Source organism: Galleria mellonella, unplaced genomic scaffold (assembly GCF_026898425.1).
Source record: "Galleria mellonella isolate WM207_F2 unplaced genomic scaffold, CSIRO_AGI_GalMel_v1 utg312, whole genome shotgun sequence".
Lineage (NCBI taxonomy): Eukaryota > Metazoa > Arthropoda > Insecta > Lepidoptera > Pyralidae > Galleria > Galleria mellonella.
The window spans coordinates 2,594,860-2,607,628 of record NW_026442074.1 but is presented as its reverse complement, the minus strand read 5'-3'; the positions used below and the strand labels follow the sequence as shown (position 1 = coordinate 2,607,628).

At 35.3% G+C, this 12,769-nt stretch overlaps 1 protein-coding gene across 1 annotated transcript; it reads right to left on the bottom strand.

Annotated features, from left to right (window-relative positions):
* Positions 1-1,009: 1,009 nt before the first annotated feature.
* On the bottom strand, positions 1,010-3,648 carry LOC113515130 (cytochrome P450 6B2-like). Its single transcript, XM_026899282.3, has 2 exons — positions 2,238-3,648; positions 1,010-1,342 (listed from the first exon to the last, which is right to left on the bottom strand). Exons 1-2 carry the CDS (start codon positions 3,604-3,606, stop codon positions 1,152-1,154), a joined length of 1,560 nt encoding a protein of 519 aa, XP_026755083.1. The 5' UTR covers positions 3,607-3,648; the 3' UTR covers positions 1,010-1,151.
* Between the last annotated feature and the right edge of the window lie 9,121 nt (positions 3,649-12,769).

The following is a 12,769-nucleotide window of genomic DNA, read 5'->3' as shown; positions in this document are numbered from 1 at the left end:
ATACGGATATAATATATATCATGGTCATACCACAAAAATTGTTTAAAACCCTGCTTATCTAAATAATGTTTAACAAAACTCTAAATAATGGAACATTGTTTAGTTTGTGTTGTTTATTTAGGTTTTTTTGTTAAATGGATGATAATAAAATGATAACCCCGCCTGCTCTAAGATTATGCGCTGGCGGGGCACCAGTAAGGGGTGATAAGTGAGAATGGAAGAACAGATCTGTTAGTCCATCTTGATAAATACTCCCTTTACCAGAGGGAGACTTTGTACAAAAGTCGATTGCTTGGGTACCCCTGTCCCATTTGTGTTCCTACCGTGAAGCAGTTGTGTGTGCATGACTTCGGTTTGAAGGGTGGGTTATGGCGTGAATTTACAGGGTACAGAGGAATAATACCTAAGTCCTCAAGAATGGCAACGCATGGGGTGTATCATGGGCGAAACAGTATACTCTGTTATGTCCATGTTACTGCTCATGTCTATAGGCGACTGTTACCACTTTCCATCAGGTGGGCCATCAGCTTATTTGCCATTGTAAGTTGTATAAAAAAAATACAATACTATGGTTTATAGTGAGCACCAGGTGGAGGTCGACCTGATAGAGTATATTGCTAGCAATGGGACTGGTAGTCCGCATTACTAACAATTCCCTTCCACCCCGTTTATTTAGGGGTATCATGGGCGACACAAAATAATCTGTTATGTCCATGATACTGTTTACGTTTATAGGTGATGGTTAGCACTTCCCATCAGGTAGACCATGCATGTTTGCCATTCTAAGTTGCATAAAAAAATGTAATGTGCCAAAATTGATAAACTTTATTATCATATCTTTATTGTTTCCTCCATAAGATTACAATAGTAAACGTATTATAAATACAAACAATTACAAGAAAATATTACACTGAGAAAACGATGGGCGGCCTTATCGCTAAGAGCGATCTCTTCCAGGCAACCTTTGGATGAAGAGGAGTAATTATAAATAGTTTGGAAAACAAATAAACAAAAGACAAATATCCTTTTATTTATACATATACTAAATAGATGTCGGCCATCTTAGATAAATAATCTGACCTCTTCTCTGTAAGACATGAAACAAAGGCCTGATGCAAGTGCAAATTTTTTATGGTAACATAGTCAATGTTTTAAGCCAATGTCCGCTGTTCCCAACCCTCCCGCTTGACAAGTCTCAGCTTGATCTCCTCCGCGGGCTGGGTGACAATCGTTCTCGCTCCGAACTGCAACTTCCGAGGAGTACCTTCCGCTAACTCCACGCGGTATTTCTTTAGTAACGTTATAACTCCTGCCATCATTTGCATCTTCGCGAAACGCATACCTGATGATGAAAGCAATAATTTCCAAAATAAATTACAATATCGTAATAATAACAAAAAAATTACAGTGGAACACAGAACCTTCTCCTTTTTTGAAGTCGGTTAATAATAGGTTATTCAGCAAACATTGTTATAAAAAAAGTAACCCTTATAGTATCACTTCATTATCCGTCCGTCTGTCTGTATGTCAAGATCCTTTTTCTTAGGAACGCGTGGAGGTATCAATCTACATCTCTATCTCTTAAATCAGTAAAAAAATCATGCTTCTAAATAGACGCAATCAAAGGATACGGCCGTTCATATTCTATTTATACCACATATTTTGACATTCGCAAAGGTAGTCATAACTTATAGGGTACTCCCCGTTGACTTAAAAAAATTGGCTAGAAGCAATGTCTTGCAGTAAAACTAAAGTAAAAATCTAAAAACCATAAACTTGAAGTTGATAAAAAAAATTAAACTTGATGATTTTGTACGTTGCGCAAGTCTGACTCACACTTGACCGGCTATTTTAATTATTTTTTTGTTAGGTAGGTAGCAGTAATAATATATGTCAATGCTATAGGAATCTGGCCAGACCATGGTACTAGTTGCATTGAAATAAATAGAATGCTCGCTCACACAAATTGCCTCAAATGATTTTAGTCCTCCTATGTCTAAATGGGAGGTTGTCAACATGAAAATGTAATTGATTGATAAAATAACTCGGTTTGCCACAATTGAAGTCGGTTTTTTTTGTGAAACACATTTAATTATAATCATTGAGAGCATTCGATTCCAACATGATAAGGCCAATTGGCTGTTCATGTCAGATCCGTTGCAATGATATCCTAAACTCCTTTCATACCTCTTCCACTTTTCACCTTTCACAGCTTATATTGTACTTAATTAAATTACCTATACAAATACGAGGCCCTTCTCCAAACGGCAGATAAGTGTACGGTTTGATATCTTGCTTCTCATTACCATAGAATCTTTCAGGACGGTACTCCTCTGGTTCCGGGAAATGTTCAGGATGGTGATGTAGATGGTACACCGGGATATGTATGCGAACTCCTTTGTCCAGCACCGCGCCACATGGAAGAGTATATTTGTCTACCACCTCTCGTGTAAGAACTCCAAGGACTGGGTACAGACGCATAGCCTCGTTTATACAAGCCTCCAGATACGGTAATTCTGTCACGCACTCATATTTCAATTTGTTTTGGTGTCGTCTCAGGTATTCATCTATCTCTTTTATAGCTCTTTCTTGAGCGGCTGGATGCTTTGCTAGTTCATATAAAGTATACCGCAATACGGTAGATGATGTTTCGAAACCAGCCGCAAAGAACATCAAGCACTGAGCTACTAGAAATTCGTCGTCTACCTTCAAAGTTACCTTTTTATCGTCACCTTTCATATTTGTTAATCTATCACCCGTAATGTATTGCTTTTCATTAAGAGCCAGCACTAGATCGACAAAGTCATTCCTCGCCGATGGTTTGTACTGCCGTTCAGCAAACACTTCTGTCATCACTTTGTGAAAGAATCTATTTGCTTCCGTGGGAAAAGTCTTCATTCCGATTCCATAAAAGATCATGGGCCAGATGGCCCGAGCGAAAATTTTGAATCCTCTATAATAAGTATCTAAGAACATGGACGCCCCTATAAACGCGAAGGGATTGTCATAGGAGTCCTTCTCCATTGTTCTCGTATTTATACCAAAAGCACAGGTACCTATACCGTCCATTGTGAATCTTGCAAAGAGATCCCTGATTTTTACAACGGGGCTCTTACCAAACTCATTATCAAGCATATCTTGCATGGAGTGAGAGCATTTTTCTATCAAATAGAACATGTTCTTCATTTTTGATGACGAAAACAGTGGCGTTAAGTTTTGGCGCAATACTTTCCACCTGTCTCCATAAGTGAAAAACAAATTTTGAGTGAAAACTTCCTTGTGAGTGTAATCAGAGATCTCTCTGCTGCTGCAGTAATAGTAGTCTTTTGTTATAACTTGTTTGATCACCTCCGGGTCCTGAACCATGAGTGTCGGCTCAGTGCCATAAAAAACGCCAAAGTATGGCGCGTTAGGGAATTTCTTACATAACGACTGTGCTACTTCTGGCATAGATGTTCTCATGATTAAGTATTCACCATAATTACCTAGAATAGGTACGGGTTTTGCATAAGGTATTTTTCTTTTCTTCCAATAATTATTTTTTGTCTTGAGCACATAGTAAACAATGAACAAAATTATAGTTAGCACTATTAGTACAACCTCCATATTAGTTAACAGTGAACTGGAAACGTCGTGTTGTAAATCTGTTTAAGAAGCTTAAGACGTTTGGCTATTTGAAGTAAACAACAAATGTGACTATCATTTTTACTAATTGAGGACGTACCACGAGCATCAGAAAATTATAATAGATAAGTATCTATTTAGATTTAGTCGTTGAAAGACATTGCTATTTCAATTATAACAAAAGAAAATTAAGCAGTAAAGAGCTGAATTTTTCATAGACACGTTAAAATTAAAGTTTTTCTCTGCAAAACAAAATCGGCATCACCAGTCATAAGCATAATAAAATCTTTAAATATTTTTGGTTAGTATATTTTAAGCAGATTTCAAGATTTCCAGATGTATTGTATACATATTTAAAAGGCGCGCTTGTAAAGATAATTATCAATACGAATAATTATGAACTGTTTATCTTGTTTTTTTCAAATATATTTGAATTGTTTTTAATTTTCAATTTAAACAAACAATATATTTTCTCCCATATATTTATGTACATTATGGTAAGCCTACTCACTCAACATGAATAAAAATGTAAACCTGTTATTACGAAACATTTGTATGGAACCACTCAATTTATATAACTAAGGTCGTATGTTAATGTTTTTGTGTATTAAGCCCTATAAACCTTGTACTTGGCTTTGAACTCTTGTAAATATTTTTCTAAATGAAAAATATGTTTATGGGTATGGTAAATGTATGACATTATTGTGGAATTTTTTAATGTCTTCAGTACTTTTGTTCATTTATCTTTTTGTTATAATATTTTGATTTTTCATATTTCTAATACAGTTTTCGTTTATTATAGTAACTTTTTCTGAAATTAGCAGTTATTCTAATATAAATTTTTACTCCGATATTTATTTCATCATGACGTTTATTAAATGCCTTATTTAGTTCTGGTTCTGTTATTTGTTTGTGATTGTTGTTAACTTCTGCAAAAAACAGAGTATCTATACAAGTAACATCAACAACAACAAAGTTTATGTTATCATCACTGAAGTTACACTTAAATTTATACCACGTTTGTAGTATTAAGTAACTGGTTATAAAACATTAGTGTTTGATAATGCTATTTTGTAAGTTTGTCCAATTGAATCAGTAATATTAGAAACGATTAGATCAATCTAAGCATTTTTCCTTAACGTATCTTTTAATACCTTTATGTCAGAATTATAATTTTCCAAAATGTTTATCAGCGTGTCAGTGTTCTTATTTGTTTTTAACATATTAACATTCCGTATGCCACATAATACGATTTTATATTTCTTTTTTTCTTAATTTATTTAATTATAAGTCAATGTTTTAAAAAAATAGAATTATATTTGAAATTGATGTTCTATAAATACATATTGTTAGTATTTTTCTTCTTACACATATTTCTTCAACACACCACAACATTCAAAATGATTTTGAAATCTTGGAATTGAAAGTGGATTGGAATTTAGCGCGACAATCAATTTTATAAAGAATAAATCCTTCTCTAAATATACATAAGTGTCCCTCTTTTTCACTTTCTCTACACAAAAATGAAACCATATTGTAGTTATTTTAATTTATTTTTGATCCTCACTGCCTCTAACGAGGTAACAATACACCTGTCTTTATTTTTTCTGCTCTATACAAGTAATTTTTTTTTTATACAACTTAGAATGGCAATCCACCTGACGGAAAGTGGTAACCGTCGCCTATAGACATGAGCAGTACCATGGACATAACAGAGTATACTGTTTCGCCCATGATACCCGCCGTGCGTTGCCATTGCTGAGGACTCAGATGTTATTCCTCTGTACCCGTATGTATCTATATCTGTTGTTATTTATGTGCTGTAAGTAATGCAAATAAATTATATATCTATCTAAAAGTTTCATCATACCTATCCCTACGATTTTAAGAAACTATTGTTACCCTAACGAATGTACTTATATCTATGTAACAACTTGACTTTGATAATGTATTAGAAAATGTTTTGCTTATCATCTTCTTAGTTTGTGTTTAGGGTTCGTCATAGAATAGTTCACTATTTCATTTATTTATTCAATAACAATCATACAATTGTGTTTGAAATATGTTACAATATTTTATAAACTAAAAATTAAAGAAATAAACAATAAGGTCAATTAAAAAAATAATACAAAAAATAACAAACAAAACAAACAAACAATCTATTGTGGTAATAACAATATTCGTAATTAATATTACATGAACAGAGAAAATCGCCACCATAGAATAGGTCACTCCTTTTCCCGTGGGTGTCGTTCGAAAGTAAATTGCAATTTACGATAGATCAACGGAAAAAAAACCTGAAACGTTTTCCGTCTTTAAACCAAGGATTACTCAATTGAATTATTATATCTATGAGGCAGATTTTTTTTATACAACTTAGAATGGCAAACAAACTGACGGCCCACCTGATGGAAGGTGGTAACCGTCGCCTATAGACATGAGTAGTACCATGGACATAACAGAGTATACTGTTTCGCCCATGATACTCCCCATGCGTTGCCATCCCTGAGCACTCAGATGTTATTCCTCTGTACCCAGTAAATTCACGCCATATCCCACTCTTCAAACCGAAACACAGCCATGCAAACACAACTGCTTCACAAACACGAATGGGACAGAGGTGACTTTTGTACAAAGTCTCCCTCTGGTGATATGATGAACACGAATGGGACATCCAATGGCAATGCATGTGGCATTGCCATTCCTGCAATCGACTTTTGTAAATTCACGCCATATCCCAGTCTCTCTAGAAACACGAATGGGAAATTTTATCTCTCTAAATATTAAATATTTTAGGCCAAATCGTTACGTTAAATACGTTTTTATAATTTCAATAAATTGTTGAATATCATATCATTTATGAGTTATCCCTTTTCCTATAAGAACAATTGTCCACTGAAATGGTAAGTTAGTTTAACATAGACTCATGTTCTCTTGAAAATGAGTTAGTACAAATTAGATCAGATGTAGGTCGAGGGATGGGCACCAGCGTCCCAATTAGAACATTACCAAAGCCATAGGTGATTAATAAAAACTGCGATTGCCACCCCGCCGCCGTTACTGGAAATAACCCCTAAAACAGGGGGAGGCCTATATTATAAAGATACTTTCTTTAAATGAATTTACCGTTTCAAGATTTGTATTTAACTAATCCTGGATGAGAATATTATTTGCCTTTTTTTGTTTTATATTGCATCATGTTTCAAGTTATTCTACATATATATATATATATATATATATATATATATATATATATATATATATATATATATATATAACTGCAGATTTTTTTGTGAGGGATTGGTGCATTACCTAGGAGACTCGATATGGTTAATCCGGCCCTGATTCTATGGAATTATTATAGACTAGCGGCCCGTCCCGGCGTCGTACGGGTGGACATTTGTACATTTTAAAAAGTGGCCATAAAGGTTGCACACGCGACGGACGCTTAAAAATTATGTAACTTCTCCCGTTTTCCCAACACTGTTTTGTTTCTATTGATCGTAGCGTGATGAAAAATATACTATAACCTACACAGGAGTATGAAGAATAATTGTACCAAGTTGCGTTAAAATCCGTCGAGTAGTTTTTGTTTCTATAACGAACATACAGACAAACAGACAAAAATTTTACTGATTGCATTTTTGGCATCAGTATCGATCACTAATCACCCGCTGATAGTTATTTTGAAAATATATTTCATGTACAGAATTGACCTCTCTACAGATTTATTATAAGTATAGATGATAGGTCACTACCATTCCACAACAATAATGGGTTAACGATAATATCGTGTCTTTTGTTTCCTTTACATTGTTACATTGATAAATGTGCAGTGTCATTGCGATGATTTGCAGAGTTCTGTTAAATAATTGTACATAATTTTGGCATTTTTATTAAGAATAGACGTCTAATTTGCAGAAAAGATTCATAATCTACGGTTTTCTTAGGTGCTCGTATTTAAAACGAAGGAAATGCATGGTTTAATCTCTTATATAAATTTTATATTAAAAATCTAAATACTGCGGTTGTACCTGCATGAATTAAACTAAAAAGCCGTATGTATTAATAGTCTATATATATTAATGTAGGTATATATCAGAAATTATAATAACATAAGTTTATTTTTTGTTCTGTACCTAGGCCTGTGTTCAAATTGTATACAATATAATTTCTACCGTGAAGCATTTGTGATATGGCGTGAATTTACAGTGTACAGAGGAATAACACCTGAGTCCTCTGGAATGGCAACGCATGGGGGGTATCATGGGCGAATATCAGTATTACTGCAATGGTCAATAGTACTGTTAGATTGGAAATCGGGCAATAGTTATCAACAATATTACAAACACGGAAATTACACACATCAATCGTCTACTGAATGTAAATAAAAAATATTTATAACAAAGTAATAAATAAATATATATGAACATATACATATATATAAATGCATATTATGTATATTATCATGTATTATTATAATATATATATGTATAGTTATGCGTGATGCGCAGGTATGAGGAGCATATTTTAAAAAAAGTATTAAGAATGAATGTAGATGGCTATAAGAGGAGAGGAAGACCTAAAAAGACATGAATGGATTGTGTGAAAGACGATATGGCCAGAATGGGAGTGAATGCGGAAATGACTGGGAATAGAAAAGAATGGAAGAGGAAAACATATTGCGCCGACCCCAAATAATAATTGGGATAAGGGTAGGAAGTTGATGATCATGTATTATTAGTTAAAAGGTAAAATTTCAATCTTTTCTTGAAGGAAGTAATGAAGGGACTATCCTGTATGTCAATAGGTAGCCTGTTCTACAGTTGCGCAACACGAAATGAGAAGAAATTTCAAAAAAAAATTGGTCTCACTGGACTGAACCAGGCAAGCACGCCTGGGACGAAAGGGAGAGGGCAGGATTCGAAACCGGAAGCGGAGATAAGGTGGAGAGTTGTAGATCATTAGGTATATTATAAACAGTGGAGAGGATGTGCCTATCATGTCGAAGTCGGATTGGAAGCCATTTTAACTGAGCGCAAAAAGCGGAGACATGATCATATTTACGTAGACCAAAGATAAATCTGATAGCTAGATTTTGTAGGCGCTCAAGCTTATTCAGTAGCTCCTCTGTCACATCCAGAAAACTAACGTCAGCATAGTCCAGAATAGGAAGCAGGATAGATTTGAGCCAACTTAAATTTGGTCCTGATAGGGAGGAAATAGTGAAGTCGTTTGAGCGAGTGAAACGAGAAATGCATACGCTTACTAATGTCGTTTACATGAGAAGACCAAGAAAAGTTGCTGTCCATGATTAAACCTAGGTTTTTTACTTTATCGGTGTATACTAAGGGAACACTGTCATATACTAGTGGCGGCATTTGAGACATATCGAGTTTGCCTCTAAGCCTGCTACTGCCTGTAATACGAGGTCTGTCCGGAAAGTTCGTATAAAAGTGTTCTGGAATGCGAGAAAGAGGAGTGGGGAGGCCAGGTAAGCGCAGGATGTCCTTATGTCCCTAACAATGCTTCAATATATGATAGGTCACTCTGTTCAAACGAAACCCCGTCGGCATGATTCCGTTGAAGAGCAGCGCGTGTTCAGCTCTCGAACTGGCATAATGTATATATATAGAACAGTATTGATGCTGTGAAGGAACCAACCGTACATGGCTATATATAGGGCCGAAGTTCAAGATGACCCACGTTCATCCTTCCACTTCACATTCCGACGAAAACGTGGAAAGAATTCGAACTTGTGTTAATGGGGACCGTCGTTTAACGGTCAGACAGGTGGCTGAAGAGCTTAATTTGGGCAAAACCGTGGTCCACGAAATAAAACGAACTTCAAATGAAAAAAATTTGCGCCAAGATCGTTCCCAAGCTTTTGTCCCCGGATCAAAAATCACGAAGAGTTGCTTGCTGTGAGGACTGGTTGGAAGCCGAAGAGAATGGTGACTTTTTGAACCGAGTCATCATTGAGTCTTGGTTCTACGAATTTGATGTCGAATAAAATCCCAAAGCAAAGAGTGGAAGACATCACCACGAACAAAAAAATCAAGAAAATCCCGCTCAAATGTCAAGACAATGTTGATTGTTTTTTTCGATATTGTCCATAATAATCCAGGCCAGACAGTTGATGGAAAATTCTACGTCGATGTGCTCAGACGCCTCAAAGCTCGTGTGGCACGTGTTCGTCCAGAATTGGCGCGAGAGGGGCGTTGGATTCTTCACCACGACAATGCCCCTGCCCACACCTCTCTTGTTGTCCGTGAGTTTTTGAGTAAAAATTCCATTACGGTGACCGAACACCCCCCTATTCGCCGGATTTGGCCCCGTGTGACTTCTTCTTGTTCCCAAAAACCAAATCTCTCGGGGGCGGCATTTGGGGGACATAAATGAGATAAAAAAAGCTACGACTGGGCAGCTGAGAAACCTACAACCAGAGGACTTTCAAGGAGCCTTCTCACAGCGGAAACGGCGTTGGCACAAGTGCATTATGTCACAGGGGGAGTACTTTGAAGGGGATAAAATTGATTTACCTGAATAATTGTAAAATAAAATTTTTAAAAAACTTTTATACGTAACAAACCTAATGGCTTGAGATTTAGATGGATTAACAAGGAGGCCAAAAGCTTTAGCCCAAGAATGAATATATGATAGGTCCTTGTTCAAAGCTGTGATCGTATATGTTAGCTCAACTGGATAGTATATATATACTATTATAAGTACTTATATGTATATATAAAGTATGCATATGTTTTATTAACATGAGCGTTTTTTTATTAGATTAATTTTTTACACCTAATAACTGGCGCTTGTTTCTTTTCTCCTCTACCCACATGTTGTCTGAAATAAATTACTTTAGCGATAAATCGTTTTTGCAAGTATCTATCTAATCTATCTTCCGGTTTTAAACTTATCGATCATTGAGACATCTTTGAACAAATGGCGATTTGTCGTAGTTCATCTTTTTTGTCTACGATATTTATTAATTAACGATAATTATGTGTCTTATTTTTTCGATCGGACAAAAACTCGTGAAAAAATTAGTAATATTAGATTATAAATGTGAAAATAAGTTTGTTTGATTGATTGACGGCTCTAAGTTCTGTGAGAAAATAAAAACTAAGATATACGAGCGAAGCCGAGGGCAACAGCTAGTCATATTTGGACGATTTATATAAAATTATACCTATTAATACTTAGCAAGTAGCATGCTAAGTCAATAAAAGAGATAATAAGTTACAAAATAAGTAATATAATGTAAACATATAATGGAGTCAGTGTTCAAACGGGTGACTACCTTAAAAATAGTAATTTTCAGGATAAAATATCAAAATAATATAGGATTGTGTTCTATAAAAAAAAAATATTCTTCAATTGTAGCAAAACCAGTTATTTGGAATTAAAAAACTAAACTGCTACACCAATTTTAATAAAATTTTTATTCGACCAATTTGTAAGCTTATCCTTTTAGATAAAAAATAGCCGGTCAAAAGCGAGTCGGACTCGCATAAAGAGGGTTCCGTACAAAATTATCTAGTTTATTTTTTCTTGTGAAGTAACTATAAATTTACGTTTTTAGCATTTTTTTTTTACTTGCGCTCCATGACATTGCTTCTTGCGAAATTTCATGATTCCACGTCAACGGGAAATACCCTATAGGTTTTGATTCCCCTCGCGAATGTCAAAATATGCGATATAAATGGTACGTAAACGACCGTAACTTTTGATTGCGTCTATTAAGTAGCTTGATTTTTTTCACTACTTTAAGATATTACAGACCTGAGTAGATAGATATATACTCTTTATTGTTTCCTCCAAAAGATTACAATAGTAAACTTATTATAGATATAAACAATTACAAGAAATAATCACAATGAGATAACAATGGTCGACCTTATCGCTAATAATATTAATTTCAACTTAATACCTCCACACGTTCCTAAGAAAATGGTTCTTAACAGACAGACGGACGGATGGACAACGAAGTGATCCTATTTATGGGCTCCGTTTTTTCCTTTGGTGGTACCCTAAAAAAGAATTTTCTAATTCGGTTTATAACTGATATAGTTATGAGGTAATAAACATAAAAAAATTGACCAGAGGGAGACTTTGTACAAAAGTCGTTTGCTTGGGTACCTCTGTCCCATTCGTGTTTCAACCGTAAAGCAGTTGCGTTTGCATGGCTGTGTTTCGGTTTGAAGGGTGGAATATGGCGTGAATTTACAGGGTACAGAGGAATAATACCCGAGTCCTCAGGAATGGCAACGCATGGGGGGTATCATGGGCGAAACAGTATATTCTGTAATGTCCATGGTACTGCATAAGCAGTATTATATATAGTAAATATTATATACGTCGCCTATAGATATAAGTCTATAGGCGACGGTTACCACTTTCTATCAGTTGGACCGTCAGCTTGTTTGCCATTCTAAGTTGTATAAAAAAAAAGTGAATTGAGAAATTCCATCTTTTTAAATCGGTAGAACATCACTTTAACAAGTTTAGATTGTTTGTGGTTGTTGTCTACTGCCAATTACTTTAGGACCTATTATAGTCTCGTTACTAGTTATAGCTATTAATAAAATAATAATAAACCAGCTAAGTGGTTTCTTAAAGGTTTGTTGTAACCAAGTCGCTTGATCAGGGACAACAAAAACACTTTTTAAATACATTATCAGAGGGGGGAAAGGGATTGTTAGTAACAGGGTCGATCTGACCCTATTGCTAGCAATAATAGCGTGATTAATTCTAGTGCAATTCATCACGATTCATCATCAATGGGCTAGTTATGGCCAAGGCTTTCATCTTCAAACAATCATCCACAATCACTTTTGCCCAATGACGAATAACGAACATATACCGATAGCGATTGCCCATTTCATTATCATTCATTAAATCATCGGGATTAAAGGCCATGAGAAATTTTTGCAGGTAAATAGTACCTACATCTTATTGCTGACGTAGATTGCACCACGTCCTGTTGTGATATAGTACATTACTGCAGCGGCCAGCAACTGAGGCATTGATGGTCGAACGTGCAAATGTGGGCCGAGGCGTAGCCCGCATGTATCTGGTCAGTATAGTAAGTATTTTATCTCAAACAATGCATTGTCAAAATACAATTTTACTTTTTAAG

What these genes read in the sequence shown, in the direction of transcription:
- LOC113515130 (XM_026899282.3), bottom strand. Translation starts at nt 3,606, where the DNA reads ATGGAGGTTGTACTAATAGTGCTAACTATAATTTTGTTCATTGTTTAC. An exon ending in AGGGCCTCGTATTTGTATAG is followed by an intron (nt 1,343 to 2,237) that starts GTAATTTAATTA and finishes TTTCATCATCAG; the next exon opens with GTATGCGTTTCGCGAAGATG.